The sequence below is a fragment of the Bidens hawaiensis genome, unplaced genomic scaffold (assembly GCF_021521415.1).
Source record: "Bidens hawaiensis isolate Kalapana, Puna unplaced genomic scaffold, B.hawaiensis_p1.1 tig00035047_1, whole genome shotgun sequence".
NCBI lineage: Eukaryota > Viridiplantae > Streptophyta > Magnoliopsida > Asterales > Asteraceae > Bidens > Bidens hawaiensis.
In genome coordinates, this window is record NW_027496088.1 from 166,549 (window position 1) to 186,938 (window position 20,390).

The window sequence follows — 20,390 nt, forward strand, 5'->3', positions numbered from 1 at the left end:
AAAATTTTCACACCCCTAAATATAAATGTTCAAGTTCTGCTTCTAGCTTTGAGCCTTACCATCCCGACTTGGCTCAACTTGTTTACAGACCAACCTTACACAATAAGTAAGGATGGCAATAGGTCCGGTTTAGGTATTCCTAAACCCATATCCGATAAGTCGTTGGGTATTTATCGGGTAATTACCCGTCGAATTTCGGGGATACCCATTGGGCTTAGGGTTTGCATTCGGGTTTTGACAACATTTAACTAATCGATAGAAATCTATAAAAAAAATAAGAAATTAAAAAGAGTATCCAACTTATTTCCCATGATGAATCGACTCTAGAAATATACGAATTACCTTCAAGGGCTAAGGTAGAAATTAGTTATTAGAAGAAAGAAACAAGTTATTATGGTGATCACTTAGTTGTTTGACTTCTTGGAGATTGAAAATTAGAATAAAGGATTTAGGATTTAGAAAATGGAAGATCTCTTGACATCAAAATGATATATAATATATTGTAGTATACTAATAAAATATATTTTTAAAATAATATATGATAATATAAAGTTATGTTGGGGAACATTGGGTATATAATCGGGTAAATTAGTCAATACTATCGGGTAATCGGGTATATTACAAATTCAAAACCGATGAAAAATTTTAAAACTAATTTCAGATCTGTCCCAATTGTGTTTGATTTAAGTTTCATTGTCATCCCTAACAATAAGCAATAAGGAAAGATTATTATTTCAATGAATTAATTCACAAACAGATTTAAATCTTTGGAGCTCTTAGTCAAATTCAGGAAAAATGCCAACAGAATCTCTTAGGGATATATACTATATATCTTAAACCTTCTGTTCTATGTATCTTGGACCAGACCGTGATCCCCTTTCGCTTAACACCAGTACAAGTGTACAACTGTTTACTTGTCCCCCCTTCATCAACTCAATTAACTTACCTTTCTAATCTGTATATATATATGTCATACCTTTCTTACATCCAAAAGCACCATATATAAAAAAACACACACTTCCTCACTTTACTTGGTAGGTTAATCTATCGTGACATTGACAACGACAACGACAATTACAAGAAAGAAGGTGATAGCATGGACTGGAATGGTGGAAATCCCAGACGACCATTTATTCCTCGACCCGGAGCACAAACTTCGTTTGCCTTTCTTTACAACTATAACAACGATCGCTTCCTATACCCGCCTGGTAATTCGATCGATCAGTTCTCCCTTTACTTGATATATAAACCTTTGTTCATTTAGATTTCATCATCATGTGTTTCAACATATATTATGTATGGCAAATTTCTTTTGGTTATTTATGGTTTCAAGAACCAAAAAGCAATGATATCTTTAATTTATCAGTTATACAAGTAAATTATTATATGATTAATATTTATATCATTATATGTGTGCCGATATATACCAAAACAAAAATAATACACCCAAATTAATAAACTATTTTTTATCATGATTCATATTTGAAATTTTTGTATATCTTAGACAGACAATATTTTTTATATGTTTATATACATGAAAAATCATAAATGATAACCTAACTTATTCGTATTTGTTTTTTTTTTGTTATTATATAAAATTGTTTATATATATTTTTCTTGATTTCGTTAGAGTAATAAACATTGTGTTTTTATCATTTTTTTTATTTTATTTTTTTAACATTAACAAAAAACGAATTATTGTAAGAGTACTGGTCAAATCGATCTAATTAAAGTATCATGTGTAAAAAGTGTGTTATCAAGCACGTTCTATCTTGCACGCAGCCAATAGTTTTCAGCATGTTTTACTATTCCTCGTATTATATATATATATATATATATATATATATATATATATATATATAAGGCTAAGTATAAAATGAAAACCCATTTGAGTTGTGAAAACTCTAGAAACCCATTCTCAACAAAATGTTTTTAATTAATGTTTTAAATCTTGTGGTCCACAATTAAAGTGAATAAAAAATGTAAATACAAATATAACTTTTTCTCTCTTGAAAACATATATAAAAATTAGTAAAAAAATGTTAAAAAATAGCAAAATATTTTTTTTTGATGTTTCGATGTTTTATATTAAATGTTACAACATATATTACATGTAACAAAATTAAAACGATGTTACAAAGGTTTTTCACAGGTTTTCACAACTCAAGTGAGTTTTCATTTTAACCTTACCCTATATATATATATAACAAACACAAGAAGTATGTTCTGAAAATGTTTAATAAACTATAATATCGGATACCCTATATATATATATAACAAACACAAGAAGTATGTTCTGAAAATGTTTAATAAACTATAATATTGGATATCATTATTTACTATAAAGTCATGTACTCATGTGTACTAGAAAGCATAGAAAAAGTGGTCTTTTCATTATCTATTTCTATACTCATTAATAATAGTTACATATTTTGTCACTTATCATTTCTTTATAATTATTAAAAATTTATTATTATTCACTTATTGCATATATATATATATATAAATATAAATTTTAGTAATTGTTAAGATGTAAAATAAAAGATCAAGTATTCAAATCTCGTATGATATAACTTCAGTTGTTAAATAAAAAAACTTTAATTTTATTTTTAATTTTCTTGCCTAATTTCTAATTTAGTAAATTAATATTAACATGCCAATAAAAAAAACCCCAAATATCCTACAAATTATATTTTCATTTCTTATAACTAAACAATCTAGAAATACGTTTTCTTCTAAACAATTTTCAAAATATTAAAGGCAATTAAACAATTTTCAAAATATTAAAGTGTTATTTATATGATAATTTTTATTTATTCAATTACACAAGTTATTCGTTATTAACACAATAAATAATATATTTTATATTTTTCAGATTAATTCACATTTTTTTTCATAACTGTAATTACATACTTAATTTTAAAAATTCTATTTTTAATTTTTAATTAAAAAGTATAGTTTCAAAAAAACAAAACACAACTAATTATTTTATTTTTAAATTCTTATAAGTATTGTATAATGACTTTGTATTGACGGTACATGATAAATATATTGTTAAATTGTATGTTGATTATTTACTAAAATATTTATTTTATTTAATCACTCGTATATTACACGAGTTTCAAGCTAATCTATCTATATAAATGTCAATCAAAAAATCACGTGTCACTTTTTGGTTACTCTTCATCCACTCTCAAACCACCGTATTTTGATTGATTTGTTATTTGAGGCTTCTAATGCATTTGACCCGAATTCGCGGTTATGAGTATCACCAAACCCGAATAGTCCTTAAATGAGTTATAACATCTCATTTTATTTGTGAAACTCTTTCATAATCAAACAATAATTTTCGTTAGTCATGGGTCTCACTAGACTTTGATAGCCCTTAAACGACTCCTTAACCATCAAACAATAATTTTCACGAGTCATGAGTCTCACCAAACTCGAATGGCTATTAAACGGGTTATAATATCTCATTTATTTGTGAAACCATTTCATTATCAAACGCTAATTTCATTTTTTTCCTTTACATATATTCTCCATCGTTGGTCTATTCTCTCCATCACTAGTTAACTTCCGATATTACCACCCGCCATCGTCAACCTCCCCTAACATGCATCAACCTCGATCGTTACATACATCAACCATCCTTTTTTCATAAGAAAGCATTTTTGTTCATGTTTGTTTAAAAAAAATCAACATATTCATTTTCGATCATGTTCGTTTGTAAAAATCTAAAAAAACCTACACATTTCAATTGAAAGAGCCCAAATCTATATATATATATATATATATATATATATATATTATATATATATATATAATAAAACTTTCTAAATGACACATGTCATTACCAAAGTGACCCTTACAAAATTTTCCCTCTCATTTTTCATAATAAATGCGTTTCTCTTTTTTATTAATAATTTTGTATTTGATTTTTATTTCTTTTTAATCTTTTATTTTTTTAATAATTCTTTCTTGATTTAAAAAAATTAATACCAGCATAAATATGTTATTTTGTTTATATAAATATATTGTATTAGTTATTAGTATTAGGTTTTTATAAGTAACCAATTTTTTCGTTGATTTTGAATAATGATTCCTAAAGTTAAGGTTTTAAATATATTATATTAGTTAATTAATATTAAGGTTTCATAAGAAATGATAATATTTGATGAGGAGGCACGATTAATTTAAAATTACAATTTTTTTCTTTGAAACTCTTAAAAGACAAATTCACTATTAAAGTATTTTCAGTGTTTATGTCAAAAACGAGAGTGTTTCTTTAACTGATTAAAGTATCAAACATGGTTCAGGTTAAAACAGTTTATGATTAGAATGATTTTTGATCCACATGTTGGTTGAACATATTTTTTTTATTTCACATTGTGTTATTATTTAAATAAATTTATTTATTCTAATCCGAGTACTATACGAGTAGCTAACCTAGTGTTAAAATATATAACGAACGTAACAAACTAATATATACGTATTAAATCAAAACAAATTGCGTAAGAAAATAAAACAAATCATTATAAAATATATAATAGCAAAATAATTAAAAACAAAACCTAAAATAATCCCGGTAACACATAAAGGTCAAACTAGTATTTAATAAATAACTATGGTACTTTGACTACAATTAGTTTTCTTTAATTAAGTTAATTATTTTAAAAAGGCTCACATGCATAAAGTCTCTAGAAACATAATTCTTTTAGCGCACATACACAGAAAGTACATAACGTACATATGCATGCAGCATACATACATTATACACACATCAACATATACAGACATGCATATATACTTGGATATAATTAAAGGATTTTTCTATTAATTTATTGTTTACTGTAAATGTTTCTCTAATATTATTATCTACAAATAATGTTCTACCAGTAACTAATTTTATTTTACAAATAATATTTTCTGTATAAATTTACTTTACAAATAATGTTTTTATATTGATTATTTTATTTTACTAATTACCAAATTATATTATTCACTTTTCTTTTAAAAGTATCGTTTTTGCAATTTTATTTTAAAAAATCTTTTTATTAATTATTTTATTTAACAAATAAGATATTTATATTATTGTATTTGTGTTACATATCATATTTTATATTAATTATTTGAATTTCACAAACTACTTTTTTGTGTAACTTTTTTTTACAAATAATGTTTTTTATTATTTTTTATTTACAAATAATAGTCTTTACATTAGTTATTTTTATTGTACAATTAAATCAAAAATTAAAAAATTGTATTTGTATCAATTATTTTTATTTCAAAAATGTTATTTTAAATTTAGTAATGTTTTAATATATAAAGTACTCTACAGGAATGGGTGAAATGATGCAAGCGCCATTAGCAATGATGGAAATGAACCAAAATGAGTATGAAAACAACAATCAGGATAAGAAGAAAAAGTTAACAAGTGAACAGTTAGAGGCACTGGAAAACACTTTCCAAGAAGTGCAGAAACTTGACCCGGAAACAAAGATGAAGCTAGCACAAGACCTTGGCATGCAGCCTAGACAAATTGCTGTGTGGTTCCAAAACCGACGTGCTCGATGGAAGACCAAGCAGCTCGAGTGCATGTACGATACCCTTAAGCAGGAGTTTGATGCCGTTTGCCAGGAGAAACAAAAGCTTCAAGAAGAGGTATATATGGTATCCCTTATATTATTCCTCTAAAATTATATATATGTTATAATTTGTTTATGCCTAGCACCAAGACTATGTATATTATTCCTCTAAAATTGTATATCTTATAACTAGGATCTACCCCGTGTAATATACATACGGGTGGTTAAAAAAATGCAACAAAAAATTAAATTTAATAATAGACATAATAGCATACTTATGGATTAATAAGATATAAATAATTAATGATAAATAAAATTTTATAATTCATAAATATATAAAAATCTCGTTTAATACAACATTTAAAGATATATTTGCAACTTTGTTAGTAATTATATAAATGGTAATAGTATTAAAATTAAATAGCTTATTAGGTGTAAATTATAATTTTGGAAATTGTTAGATGGAATCATATGTGGATAGCTTAGTTAAATGTCATGTAAAAACTATGTATTTCTTTAATATAGTAGTTGGATTAGATTAAATTTGTACACATGCATTCGGACACAAATAATTAATATTTGAAATTGCTATTTTTGATATCCCTTAAAGGTGTTAGCATTGAGAACAATACTCAAAGAACAAGTAAGCAAGAGACAGGGGGCAGGCTCTAGCACTGGGTACATTTACATGTCCGGTGAAGAAACGGTTGAGAGCACATCTGTAGCCACCATTCCTACTGCCACTAACCACCCTCATCAGCTGAAACTCGGCCTGCATCAGGCGGTTGCTACCACAACAGCCGCCATGGCCACAGACGACAACAACAACTACATGGTAAACTATGATCCAGCTTCATCAGTGCCTACTCAATCTTACTCTAATTGGCCAGTTCTTCCATCGTATCCTTAAATTCGTAGAACTAGTTGCTAGATGTTTGTTTGCTGACTCGGATGTCAGTCGAATAATTTGTTTTTTACTTTTGTTATAGCGAGTGAAAGTTAGGATAATGTGATTTAGATCAATATTTGAAGTTTGGTATATTTCTTCTTTTAATTTAAAAAACGCCTTAAATCGCTAGAACAAGTTATCAAAATGAAATTGGTAAGAAATACTTTGTTTAAAGTAATATAAATAGTTATGATTTGGCTTTTAATATAATATTTATTATATTTAATACCAAAAAATAGGATGATAAAAATGAATTGCCTATTTTAGACCTTTTCTTTATGTACAGTCGAAAAGGCTTAATGTAGGATTATTAAGTTCTATATATGTTTGAATAATAAATACTAAGTAAAGAATAAAATAAACATCAGAGAAAAAGGTAACATAAAAGATCATTTAAATAAAAAAATAATAATGATAACTAAACGGATAGTTGATAAGGTTGGTCCTTATTATGGGGAGTTTACACACTAGATACTCGGTGTTCGGATAAGAGGTATACACCTTTTAAAACTATTCTTCTCATTTATCACATCTTGCTTCACGATAATTTTCCTCCATCATTTAGCATCACCCTTCAATTAAGAAAATACACCATTCTCTATTACTCTCCACCATACCATTATTTAATAATAAAAATAATTAAAAAAGAAAAAAAACAAAATAATAATAATAATATATGAGGAGGAATAAGCATACTCATCAGGTCATGCGACCCTTTAATTGGGGGGTTGGGGGGGGATTGCTGCAGGAGTCCAGGGAGACCCCTCGCATGAGGGGTGCCATGTACGCCGCCACATCAGACCAATGGGCACCCCAATTGGTGTATACCCGTTAGCCTAACACAATAATCTTTGAAATGCATGACTGTTAAAAGAGTATTAAGTATGTGTAAAATTTATCCACCATAATCTCTCTCTCTTCATTTCAATCGGCCATCCGACAAAAATTGCCGCCACTGCTACCTCCAACCATCGCCATTAGCTATCATTAAAAAATAGCGAGTGAACCATTTTTCTTTTACTAAAACTACACATCAATACTAAAGCTGCACTCATTTGCTCAAAACCAGTTTTGACCCGATCCAAGTTTGACCCATTACTAATCGACCTAGCTCGTCCATTTTACCAGGCTTAGTTCCCATTCAATGCTTCCAAAACTATATTGTAATAAACCTTCAATGGTTGCATATAAGCCCAAACAAGTAACTTCACTTTCATCACTGGTCCTTATTGTGAGGAAGCATGACAATTTATGCTCTTACATACAATACATATCAGCCCTTATTTGGATAAGGAACCAGAACCGGAACCGGAACCGGAACCGAAAATTGTTTAACCAAAACCTTATTTATATGGAGCTAAGTTATTTTGTTCCGGTTTTCTCAACACTCATACTAATAGATACCATTAGCAATTTGGCTGCTTTAAAAGTGGGAACAAGAATTCAAAGTCAAATGGGCTACAAAGTGGCCTTTTGGCATAAATACTAATATAAGTTTGTCTAGAAAATGAACCTTATTGCTCCAACTTTCGGGTCGATAATTAACGCATCAAAAGCTGAAATGCTTCGTTATCAGTCTCAACCTCATACTGATATCCAAGATTATTCGCATGATACCGAAACTCGTCTAAATCATTTGATGAAACTTGAATACCAACTAAAACATTTGCCCCTATTCCTCCCTGGAAAAGACAGTAACCAAACACTAGAATCACCAACATCCAAAGGGTAAAATAGTAATTTTAAAGACCGAGTCGTGCAACTCAAACCTGAGCATGGTAATGAAACAAACTGATGTTCCAACGTGGACTAAGCGCATGCAAGAACTTCATCAACGCCCCTGGCCTCTCAGGAAAAACAAACCGACAAAGAAGCTCGTTTTCTACATTAGTTCGACCTCCCATCTGATAATTCACACCGCATGTTATTCCAGAAACTTGATTATTAAATGTTCTAAAAAATCATGAAAATAGAGAAGAATGTTACCAGATGGCCTAAATGATCTTTAAGCATGCCATTGTTTGTAACTTCAATGGTTTTAAGTTTATTTGACTCCATTCTCTCCACCATTTCTTGGATTTCAAACTTCGTATGAAGAGCGACACTATAACAATAAGAAAACGAATATCGGTTTTGAAGTAGAATGTGTCACAAAATAGATCGAAAATTTTAAACAAATTTCAGTTTTAAAATCAGAAAAAAAAATTGGCTTAAACCGAACCAAAAACTTGGTTTTCTGGTTTTTGAAAACCTTTCGGTTTCGGTTTTTTAGGTTTTCAAATTTTGGTTTTCACATGGGTTCGATTCTGTTTTGGTTTTTTCGGTTCTACCATTTGGGCTTGAAAGTTTTGGGCAGAAAAAAGTGGCACTTTGGGCCTGAAACTTTGAGCCTAAGTTTTCTTGTTAATTAAGCTTTCATTGATATTGCAAAATTAGACCTAAAATTTTTGGGGTACACTATTAATTAATTTTCTTATAAACTACTAAAATCGGTTTTTCAGTTTTTTTTTTCCGATTCGGTTCGTTTCCAATTGATTTGGTTTTTTCGTTTTAAGTTAACAGCAAACCTGAAACAAAAAATTGGTATTTTAAAAAGCACATAACCAAACCATCAGTTTTTTTATTGAAATCGGTTATGTCGGTTATTCCAGTTACACTTCAGTTATTTCGGTTTTATGCACACCTCTAGATAACTGTTTATAAGAAAAACAATAAAAGGCTCTTACCTGTACAGAACGAGAGATTGTTTCTTTTCAGGTTCAAATCTACAATTAAACTGGGAAATATTCATCTTCCCAAGCTGCCAACACAAATTATTATCAAGATTTAACAAGGTCAGTCATTTTCACTAAATAAATTTTAACAGAAAACAAAACAGACCAGTTCAGCAAAGTGTTTAAAACTTCCAGGCTCTTCAGGCACGAAAGTTGCGAGCACAGCCTCCCGTTGTCTGCCAACATTTGCAAGTTCGGTTACCAACCTTAATCTATCAAAATTCATGTTGGCACCGCTAGTTATAGCTACAATGTTTATATCCTTGAGATTATAGAATTTGCAGTACGCTTCGGCTCCAGCAAGCGCAAGTGCACCCGATGGTTCTAAAATGCTCCTTTTTTCTTCAAACACGTCCTGCGCCAAAACACTTTTATTAGTAATTAGAAAAAAAAAAGGAAAACATACCCAACGTGAATCTAAATTTTAAATTTGTTATAATACATATAGAATGTTCATTTCAAATTGATCATTCCTGGGAGATAGTCCTGTAAAACTAACCGAACGCTCAGTGAACATGTCGTGAACCGTTTAGAAAGAAGTTTGTTCATTTAACAAATAAACGAATATGAATAAAATATTCTTCACAATACATTTAACAGGTTTAAGCTCTGTTATGTTAGTTCATCTATGTTCAAGTATGTTCGTTCATGAACCGTTCACTTATACTGTTAACGGGCGAAAATAAACAAACACGAACATGTTGATTTTCTTAACAAGCGAACACAAACAAAAAAAAAAACCTTGTTCATCTATTTGTTTGTGTTTGATCAGTTGTTCTCTTAAAGTTAAGTGAACGAACACAACAGTGTTGTTCGTGTTCGTTTAGTTCATTTGCAAGCCTGCTGGTAGATTTCACATTACAAATTTACCCTTATCTGTTTACGAAGATAGAAAAAACTTAAGCGGGGCCCACCTTTATGGATGTGCAGATGGCATCACGGCTGACAAGAACCACGCCATCAATCAATTCCCTGCATAATCGAAAAGTTTCCAAACCAGCTCGCTCTATCGCAACACCGTCTGCAAAGCCCCCGACTTGATCAAGAACTACCCGTTGCCCGTGATGTAATGATAAAGCCATCGTGTTTGCATCAGTAGGCTCGACTCCAATAATCCGTACCTGCACGGGTCCCACTTATTTCAAATTTCATATAATAGGATTTAAACAGATATGATGGAAAGGGGTAAAACTCATTAAAGTTGGGTATATATATGATATTTTTTTACTTTTGGACTTTGGTTGAGTATATATGAAACTTTTAATGTTTGTAAGGGTATATACAAAGTTGATCCTTAAATTTTGGTCAACAATAAACACACTAACCTCTGGTGATATTCTCTTCACATAGGCAGCAATACCAGCTATCAAACCGCCACCGCCAACAGGCACAAATGTGGCATGAATTGGATCATGCATCTGTCGCGTAATCTCCATTCCAACGGTCCCTTGGCCCACTATAATATCCGGGTGATCAAAACCAGGAACGAAAGTTCGGTTATCACTTTCACCTCTTTTTTTAGCATACACTTGTGCCTCTTCATACGAATCACCATGAAGAACAACCGTCGCACCTAATCTCTTAACCGACTCCCACTAAACACATCATTCAACAATAAAGTGACTATAAGGTCAATATGAAGGCTAAACAATTTACATGTATTATTCATGATTTATGAAGCAAAACCTTGATTTGTGGTGTGGTAACGGGCATGACAATCGCAGCATCACAGCCGAGTGTCTTGGCTGCTATTGTAACTCCTTGAGCATGATTACCCGCAGACACGCATATGACACCTTTTGCCAGCTGATCCTTTGGGAGTTTTGCCATCATATTATATGCTCCACGAAGCTTGAATGAGAATGCCTGCAAACTCAATTGTCATCCAGTATGTTAAGCAACATACTTTTGACATAATTTCATAAGCATTAACAGAAAACATACTAGCAATTTAAATTTTATAACTCTATTAATAAGTTTGACATTAAACATGAATAACTAGAGTTTAGTTTTAGGTCAGGAGTGGGTAAAAACCGAACAATAACCGAAAACCAAACTATTAACCAAAAAAAATTAACCTTAACCGAACAGAAGCGACGGTTATGGTTAAGTGCATTGATTAATCGACCATTCTGTTATGGTGATGGTTCACGTGTGTCCGTAAACCGACTTTAACCGGACCAAAACTTATATGTTCATTTTTTCTAAATTTTACATCATAATAACCAAGCTTGGAACCAGCACATATCAGCTTTGAAACTTCATATATATAAATAAGCTTGAAACATTATAACCGAACCATTTGCAATTCGAACAAAGAGAAAAAAATACATTGGACAATTAACCAAGTTTATCCGAAACCGACCTATGGTTAACCGACCATCCAGTTATGAGAAACAGCAATTAATTAATATACACGAATATCATAACCTAATTTGAATTAAGTGAAAACAATTGCAAATATATGCATGTGAGCTTACAGGCTGGAGATCTTCACGTTTGAGCCAGACATTGACTCCGAAGCGTTCGGAAAGCTTAGGCGCGAACGATAACGGCGATTCAATGGCGACATCGTAAACTCGATTAGACGATGATAATATATTCATCAGATACTCCATGTCACTCAACGCACCGTTACCTTCATCCACCTTATGGTCTGGTACGGCTCCTAACATGCCTGCTTCGTACTGCAACGAAGACGGAGACACTTTAAGCGTCGCCGGTGGTTGTTCTCGAGCAGTCATTGACGTGGCAGATAGGATCGCCTTTGATTTGGAGACGGAAGGTCTTCTATACGACGTCGTGTTGCAGGCATTGAATAAGTGCATGAGGCGGCCATTGAATTGAGGAGTGAAACACAGGGCCTCCATATGGCCGGCGGCAGTAGTAATAATAATAATAATAATAATAATAATAATAATAAATGATTACGTACAGGAAGGAAGGAAGGAAGGTGTTTATTTGGTGGAACAGGACTACCAGTCCACTGCCACTTTCTATTTTTACAAAGATTTTATATTTTTTTAGCAGTGGGACTTTCTTTTTATATTATTTTAGCCGGGCTTACGCGGGATTCATCGTTTGGCTTGGGTCTTTTACCGGGGAATCATACCGTCACCACTTGACAATTGTGTCGTCCCAAGATCAAAACTCTATGGCCAAACAAATTGAGTAATACTCTCCCTGCCCCCCTAAGAAGTTATTGGTATATATTTATAGAATATAAGTTGCACTTAACCCCTCTTAAAATAGACAAATGACATTTAGACTAGAAACTGGAACATGATTCCTATCACTTTGTTTGTATATCTTTATGGTTAATTGAACTGTCTTCTAATGAGGTGGATATTCAGATGTCATGGTCTCTTCATTTGAAAAGCAGACATGGTGTAAAGTTACAAAAAATTTAGATCTCTCTCTGCAACTTTGCAAAATCAGAGGTACTTAATTACTAAATTTGGCTTTTTAGTGTTTGGGATTTTATACTATTATTTGAAGTGGAAGGTAATTCAAAACTGTAGTTAAACAAAAGACGATTTGCAACAAACTCTTTGTTGAAAATGAGAAATAAAAGTGTCACTTTTGACTTTTGAAGAATATTCATGAACTAGCTGCTGCATTAGATAACATATTTTGTTGATAGAAAGTTTTGTGTACATTCTTTTTGGTATTGCTATATGGTGGGAACAATTGACAGATATGATGGATGCTTTGTTTGACTTTGACCATATTTGGTATAGCATTGACAAGAGTTCTTTCCCTTAATACGTTTCGTTTACTTTAGGCAATTTGTTCTCTTTTATCTATTTCAAAGTAATAGATTGGTTCAAATCACTACCTCTCTCATTATCAGTTTCACAATATTGATTAAACTAAGATTACGGGCCGGTGCAAGTTTTTTCATTGTTAGACTACACATAGTGGATGATTTTGGGCGTTAATAATGCTCACATGGCTGCCAAATTTTCGTTAAACCCCACTACACCAATTCCTTATTTTGTGCTATAAAAGATACCGGCCAAAGCCATAGCGGGCTTTAATTTGCTAGGACATTTAATTTATGAACGTTGGGGAGGGATTTCCTTTTTTAAAAAAGGATCTATAAATACATATTGTATATAACGTTTATATATTGTATATATTTCGTTCTTTAATTTCTCATAATTCCTTATTTAATTCTCGCATATTTTATAAAAACTGAATCAATGACCCAACAATTTATCTTCTTGGGAGATTCTAAAATCGTCTAATTACTCGTTTAAAAAGGAACAACAAATCAATATTTATTTTTCTTTTCTTAAAAAAGACTTATCTCATTTACCATTCAAAGATCGTGGTATATACGAGCAAAGGAAGAATGAAATACGTGACAAATATTATGTCAATGAGTAGCCGTTTTTTCTTTAAATAATAATGCTCTAGTATTTTTTTTTTAATTTCAAGCATCCTTTTTTTTTCAAGTATCCTTTGTTATTATTTTCTTATTTCAAATATCATTTTTTTATTTCTACGTGCTTCTATCTTTTATATTTTATTTCTAGTATCTTATTGTGTGGTTTGATTATTTAATTATTATGTTTATTGAATAATAAAGTTTTAAGTAAATATGCAACTAGTTAAAATCACTACACTTGATTTAAGAGGGGCTTTAGTAAATTCATTTTTGTCTACATGATGCCTAGGTGGCATTATAACTAAACAACTAGTTAAAACCACTACACATTGTCTTACTACTTTCAGTTAACTAAATTCAATAGCATTGATGATAAGTAAAGTCATGTATACTTTCTGCAAATGATGGTTTTCTTGACTGCAGCTGCCGTTGTTTATAAATTCACATTAAGATTCCTTTTATTTAAGGACCCTATTTTTTTGGTTGACTAGGACTACTATAAGTGAACATTTTGATATATGAAGCAAACACCAGACTAAGAGCTCCAATTACGGTCAACTCGCACCAAGCTATGTGAGAACCCGGTTATAATCATCACTATTGTGTTGTTCTTTTGCTGATTTACTTGAATGTGAAAAGTTTGCCTTTCCGTTGAATGTGAAAAGTTTGCCTTTTCGTGCCCGCTGCAACGTGGTGGGGTCTAAATACCAGTTTATATATATATAACAATGTTATCTGTTATGCGAGAGGCCTCAAATTCGATATATTATTCCTTTAAAATTGCTATTTTTGATCCCGTAAAGGTGTTAGCATTGACAACAATACTCAAAGAACAAGTTGGCAAGAGACAAGGGACAGAGTCTAGCACCACGTACACTTACATGTCCGTGGTTGGTGGCGGTAGGAATGGTGGCTACAGATGTGCTCTCAATCGCCTTCATCAGTTAAAACTTGGCCAACATCAGGCGGTTGTTGCCACTACATCCGCCATGGCTGCCAACGATGGCAACTAGATGGTAAACTATGATCCAGCCTCATCAGTGCCTACTCCATCTTACTCTAACTGATCAGCTCTTCCATCGTATCCTTGAACTCGTAAAAAAATAGCGAGTCGACCATTTTGATATCTTTTTTTTTTTTTTCGTTCTAAAACTACACATTTCAATATGAGGCCATGCTAGAACCCATTTTGACTCCAACCAAATTGACACCCTTTCAAATTGCCTATTTTGATTGGGACACATTTCGCTCGAAACTTGTTTTGGCCCAACTCATTTTGTTCAAAGCCAGTTTTGACTTGTGACCCAATCCCTGTTCTAGACTATAATATATATCAAGTTATCAACACTTATTAAGATAGCGAACCGAACCATTTAACCAATACCCTATTTTAGGGGTGGCAAATGGGTTAGGTTGGGTCGAAACGGGTTAGGGTCAAAATGGGTCAACTAAAAAAGGGGTTGTTTTGGTTCGGGTTGGAATGGGTTAGGGTCAAAAGGTTCGGGTCGGAATAGGTCAAGGTCGGAACTGGTCAAAACGGGTCCGGGTCGGTTTTTTTTTTTTTTTTTTTAGAACAAGGGCAAAGGCGGAAACGTTTTGTTTTTTTACATTTTTTGTTTTTGATTTATATTTTGAGTTATGATTTTTTTATTAATTTTTTTTAATTTTTTTTGGAGGGATTTTTATTAACACTAAAAACCCCTCCAAAAAAAATTCAAAAAAATTAATAAAAAAATCATAACTCAAAATATAAATACAAATCGAAAAATGTAAAAAAAACAAAGCGTTTCCTTTGTTGTCCTTGTTCTTCAAAAAAAAAAAAAAACCCCGAGAAATGAACTGAAACCGAAAGTCGACGAAAACGAAACATAAACCAAAACTGAACCGAATTGATCGAAACAAAAAAAAACGATCAAAAAGAAACTAAAAAACTGAAACTGAACAGAAATGAAACTGAAAAACATACCACAACAAAACAAAAGGCCGAAAACGAATCTGAAATCGACCAAAAACAAACAAAAGAAACCGAAACCCAACACGCCCAGTGCTCCGAAACCGATCAAAAAGAAACAAAGGAAACCGAAACCTAACCCGTCCTGTGCGAAAACTCGTGTCGACTCGAAACCTAAACCGAACTCCTTCCAATCCAAAACCCGTTTCAACCCGAGCTTGCCACTTTTCCTTAAAAGACTAACCCACATCGACCCATTTCTTTAAATTTGTCGACCCATTTTGACCCGAAAATAAGGTGGAATTTCAAGTGACCCATTTTGACCCATCTTATTAAAATCTATAACCCAAACCAACCCATGTGATTTTTAAAACAACCCAAATTGACCCATTTGAGATGGTTTGGGTCAAGATTGCCATCCCTACCCTATTTATATCGAGATTCGCGCTAAGTTATTTTGTTTCGGTTTCAACACCCAAATAGATACCATTAGTAACGGGCTGCTTTAAAAGTAGGAACAAGAATTCAAAACCTGCGTTTGGCTACAAGAGTGCTCCTGTGGCATAAATACTAATACAGTTTTATCTAGAAAATGAACCTTATTGCTCAAACTTCCTTTGACTAATGATTCAGGTCGATAATTAACGCATCAAAAGCTGATATGCTTCGTTATCAGTCTCAACCTCATACTCGTATCCAAGATTATTCGCATGATACCGAAACTCATCTAAATCATTTGATGCAACTTGAATACCAACTAAAACATTTGCCCCCATTCCTCCCTATAAAAGACGGTAACCAAACATTAGAATCACCAACATCCAAAGGGTAAAATAGTAATTTTAAACACCGTGTCATGCAACTCAAACCTGAGCACGGTAATGAAACAAACTGATGTTCCAATGTGGACTAAGTGCATGCAAGAATTTCATCAACGCCCCTGGCCTCTCGGGAAAAACAAACCGGCAGAGAAGCTCGTTTTCAACATTAGTTCGACCTCCCATCTGATAATTGACACCACATGTTATTCCAGGAACTCGATTATTAAATGTTCTAAAAATAATGCAAATAAAGAAGAAGGTTACCAGATGGCGTAAATGATCTTTAACCATGTCATTGTTTGTAAATTCAATGGTTTTAAGTTTATGTGATTCCATTCTGTCCACCATTTCTTGGAGTTCAAACTTCGTATGAAGACCGACGCTATAACAATCAGAAAAACGAATATTGGTTTCAAGTAGAATGTATCAAAAAATAGATTTAAACATATATCATAACCGAAAAATCGGTATTTTAAAAGCATAAAACCAAACCATCAGTTTTTTGTTGGATTCGGTTATTTTGATTCGATTGATTCCTGTTATAGTTCAGTTATTTTGGTTTTATGTAAACCCCTAGATAATTGTTTCTTACGGTTATAAGAAAAACAATAATATTCATCTTCCCAACCTGCCAACACAAATTAATATTTGCATATAATAAGGTCGGGTTTTTATATTAAAATTTTTAACAGAAAAAAAAAACTCACCAGCTCAGCAAAGTGTTTAAAACTTCCAGGTTCTTCAGGCAGGAAAGTTGCGAGTACAGCCTCCCGTTGTCTACCAACATTTGCAAGTTCGGTTACCAACCTTAATCTAACAAAATTCATGTTGGCCCCACTGGTTATAGCTACAACATTTATATCCTTAAGATTATAAAATTTGCAGTACGCTTCAGCTCCAGCAAGGGCAAGTGCACCTGATGGTTCTAAAATGCTCCTTTTTTCCTCAAACACGTCCTACACCAAAAACAGTTTGTACTTAATTACTAAAAAGGAAGGTATACCAACGTGAATCTAAATTGCAATTTGTTATAATGCAGATAGAATGTTCATTTCAAATTGATTATTCCTGGTAGATAGGCCTGCAAACGAACCAAACGTTCAATGAACATGTCATGAACCGTTCGGCAGAAAGTTCGTTCATTTAGCAAACGAATGAATATGAACAAAATATTTTGTTCGTTTACATTTGTTCATTTAAATTCGTTAATGTGCACTCACTTATGTTTGTGTTAGTTTGCATTTGTTTAAGTTAGTTCATTTACATTCGTTAATATATTCATTTAAAAATTTTGTCCCATTGTTCTTCACAATACTTTTAACTGGTCTTAGGCTCTTAGCGCAGCTATGTTTTCCCCTATGTTCAATTATGTTCGTTCGTGAACCGTTCGCTTAAACTGATAACGAAAATAAACGAACACAAGCATGCTCATTTTCTTAACGAACGAACACAAACAAGAAAACCCTGCTCATTTAATTGTTCGAATTGTTTGTCCAGTTAAAGTTAAACGACGAACAATAACAGATCTGTTCGTTCAGTTCGCTTGCAAGCCTACTAGCAGATTTAAAATTACAAGTCTATCCACACCTGCTTACAATGATAGAAAAAAAAAACTAGGAAAATTGAAGATACTAGAGAATATTTAAACAGAAGATCGGGAGGGGGGCACCTTTATAGATGCACGGATGGCATCACGGCTGACAAGAACCACACCATCAATCAATTCCCTGCATAACCGAAAGGTTTCCAAACCGACTTCCTTAACCGCAACACCATCTGCAAAGCCACCCACTTGATCAAGAACTACTCGTTGCCCGTGATGTAAAGATAAAGCCATTGCATTTGCATCAGTAGGCTCGACTCCAATAATCCGTACCTGCACAGGTCCCACTTATGTCATAATTAAATTTTGGGTTAGGTCAAGACTAAACACACTTGCCTCTGGTGATACTCTCTTCACATAAGCAGCAAGACCAGCTATCAAACCGCCACCACCAACAGGCACAAATATGGCGTGAATTGGACCGTGCATTTGGCGAACAATCTCCATTCCAACGGTCCCTTGGCCCGTTATAATATCTGGGTGGTCAAAAGGAGGAATGAAAGTTCGGTTCTCACTTTCACATCTTTTTTTAGCATACGCTTGTGCCTCATCATATGAATCACCCTCAAGAACAACCGTCGCACCTAATCTCTTAACCGACTCCCACTAAACACATCATTCAACAATAAAGTAATCATAAGTTGGCCTATATATATATATATCAAGGCTGAATAATAAGTTACATGTAATCACGATTTATGAAGCAAAACCTTGATTCGGGGTGTGGTAACGGGCATGACTATCACAGCATCACATCCGAGTGTCTTGGCTGCTAATGTAACTCCTTGAGCATGATTACCAGCAGATGAGCATATGACACCATTTGCCAGCTGTTCTTTTGGGAGTTTTGCCATCATATTATATGCTCCACGAAGCTTGAATGAGAAGACCTGCAAACTCAATGATCATCTAGTATGTTACACAACATACTTTTGATATAATTTCATAAGCATTAACAGAAAACATAATAACAATATAAAAAAATTACAACTCTATTAATACGCTTGACATTAAACATGAATAATTAGAGTTCAGGTTTAAATCAATAAACTAGGGGTGACTAAAAACCGAAAACCGAACCATTAAGGGAAATTAACCCTGACCGACAAAAAACTAACGGTTATGGCTAAGTGCATCCGATTAACCGGCCATTTGGTTATGGTTACAGTTAAAGTGTCCCCATTAACCGACTTTAACCGAACCGAACCTTATAGTTTCACGCTTTTTCCAAACTTTACACCTCTATTTCCGTCTTTTATACCTTCAAGCATTTAAACTTACGTTGCAACTGTTTTATATAGCATAGCTTTTAACTGGGATATTTCAGCTTTGAAGCTTCATAACTGAGCTTGGAACACTATAACAAATGGAAAAAAAAGGGGGAAAAAACTACATTGGAGAGTTAACCGAATTTATCCGAAACCGACCTATGGTTAACCAACCATTCGGTTATGGTTAAGCAATCTTCCATAACTGAATCTCGGTTACAATTTTGGTTATGGTTATGGTTATGGTTAGGCCCTCGTAACTGAACCGAACTGACTTTGCACACCAGTACCATAACCATAAACAGAGTAGTGCACACACTTATAATTAAAGAATCAGAAATATACACAATTACAATGACCTAAATGGAATTAAAGCAACTGCGAATGCGAGTTTAGATATATGCTTACAGGCTGAAGATCTTCACGTTTAAGCCACACATTGACTCCTAACCGTTCAGAAAGCTTAGGCGCGAGCGATAACGGCGATTCAATGGCGACATCGTAAACTCGATTAGACGATAAAATATTGGTCAAATACTCCATCTCAGTCAACGCACCCTCCACCTTATGGTCCGGTACGGCTCCTAACTTGCCTGATTCGTACTGCAGTGAAGACGGAGACACTTTAATCGCTGCCGGTGGTTGTTCTCGAGTCGTCAACACCGCAGTGAATGACGTGGCGTCCGTGGCAGATAGGAAATCGATCTCCGCCTTTGATTTGGAGACGTTGGCGGAGACAGGTCTCCTGTACGTGGTGGTATTGAGGTTGAATAGTATGGCGCCATTGGTATGGAGTTTGAATTGAGGAGTGAAACAGAGGCCGGCCATAACGCGGCGGAATGCGGAGGCGTCGACGGTGAGGATAGCGGTGGCAGGCGGGATGCAAATAAAATAAAAATCAAGGGTTTAGGGGTCCAGAAAGAAAGAAAGAAAGGTGATGTGGAATAAATTAGGTAGCTCCACGTCAGATGGGGTATGAGATGTCTAGCGTCTGGTGGGACACCACTAGCCGACTGTCGTCATTTTATGTCTTAGAGCATCACCAA

The 20,390-nt window shown here is 33.2% G+C and overlaps 2 protein-coding genes and 1 pseudogene across 3 annotated transcripts; 1 reads left to right on the top strand and 2 right to left on the bottom strand.

Annotated features, from left to right (window-relative positions):
• Positions 1–1,096: 1,096 nt before the first annotated feature.
• LOC143586933 (homeobox-leucine zipper protein ATHB-22-like) lies at positions 1,097–6,629 on the top strand. Its single transcript, XM_077068374.1, has 3 exons — positions 1,097–1,208; positions 5,339–5,661; positions 6,196–6,629. The coding sequence occupies exons 1-3, from the start codon at positions 1,097–1,099 to the stop codon at positions 6,493–6,495; spliced, it is 735 nt and encodes a 244-aa protein (XP_076924489.1). The 3' UTR covers positions 6,496–6,629.
• Positions 6,630–8,068: 1,439 nt separating this feature from the next.
• LOC143586928 (threonine dehydratase 1 biosynthetic, chloroplastic-like) lies at positions 8,069–11,213 on the bottom strand. The gene is made up of 8 exons (XM_077068370.1): positions 10,995–11,213; positions 10,634–10,903; positions 10,223–10,429; positions 9,415–9,663; positions 9,261–9,334; positions 8,521–8,638; positions 8,304–8,438; positions 8,069–8,216 (listed from the first exon to the last, which is right to left on the bottom strand). Exons 1-8 carry the CDS (start codon positions 11,139–11,141, stop codon positions 8,076–8,078), a joined length of 1,341 nt encoding a protein of 446 aa, XP_076924485.1. The 5' UTR covers positions 11,142–11,213; the 3' UTR covers positions 8,069–8,075.
• A 4,987-nt stretch (positions 11,214–16,200) lies between these two features.
• On the bottom strand, positions 16,201–20,172 carry LOC143586929 (threonine dehydratase 1 biosynthetic, chloroplastic-like; annotated as a pseudogene). The gene is made up of 8 exons (XR_013144785.1): positions 19,753–20,172; positions 18,787–18,966; positions 18,143–18,682; positions 17,181–17,429; positions 17,068–17,101; positions 16,738–16,901; positions 16,522–16,656; positions 16,201–16,434 (listed from the first exon to the last, which is right to left on the bottom strand). The product of XR_013144785.1 is annotated as a threonine dehydratase 1 biosynthetic, chloroplastic-like (transcript).
• Between the last annotated feature and the right edge of the window lie 218 nt (positions 20,173–20,390).

Excerpts from the sequence above, each read along its gene's own strand:
- LOC143586933 (XM_077068374.1), top strand. The coding sequence starts at position 1,097 with ATGGACTGGAATGGTGGAAATCCCAGACGACCATTTATTCCTCGACCC. Across the intron at positions 1,209-5,338 it reads TCGCTTCCTATACCCGCCTG|GAATGGGTGAAATGATGCAA; the intron begins GTAATTCGATCG and ends AGTACTCTACAG. Across the intron at positions 5,662-6,195 it reads AACAAAAGCTTCAAGAAGAG|GTGTTAGCATTGAGAACAAT; the intron begins GTATATATGGTA and ends TATCCCTTAAAG.
- LOC143586928 (XM_077068370.1), bottom strand. The coding sequence starts at position 11,141 with ATGATGGCAAAACTCCCAAAGGATCAGCTGGCAAAAGGTGTCATATGC. Across the intron at positions 9,335-9,414 it reads TTAAACACTTTGCTGAACTG|CTTGGGAAGATGAATATTTC; the intron begins GTCTGTTTTGTT and ends TTGTGTTGGCAG. Across the intron at positions 8,439-8,520 it reads AAGATCATTTAGGCCATCTG|ATGGGAGGTCGAACTAATGT; the intron begins GTAACATTCTTC and ends GTGAATTATCAG.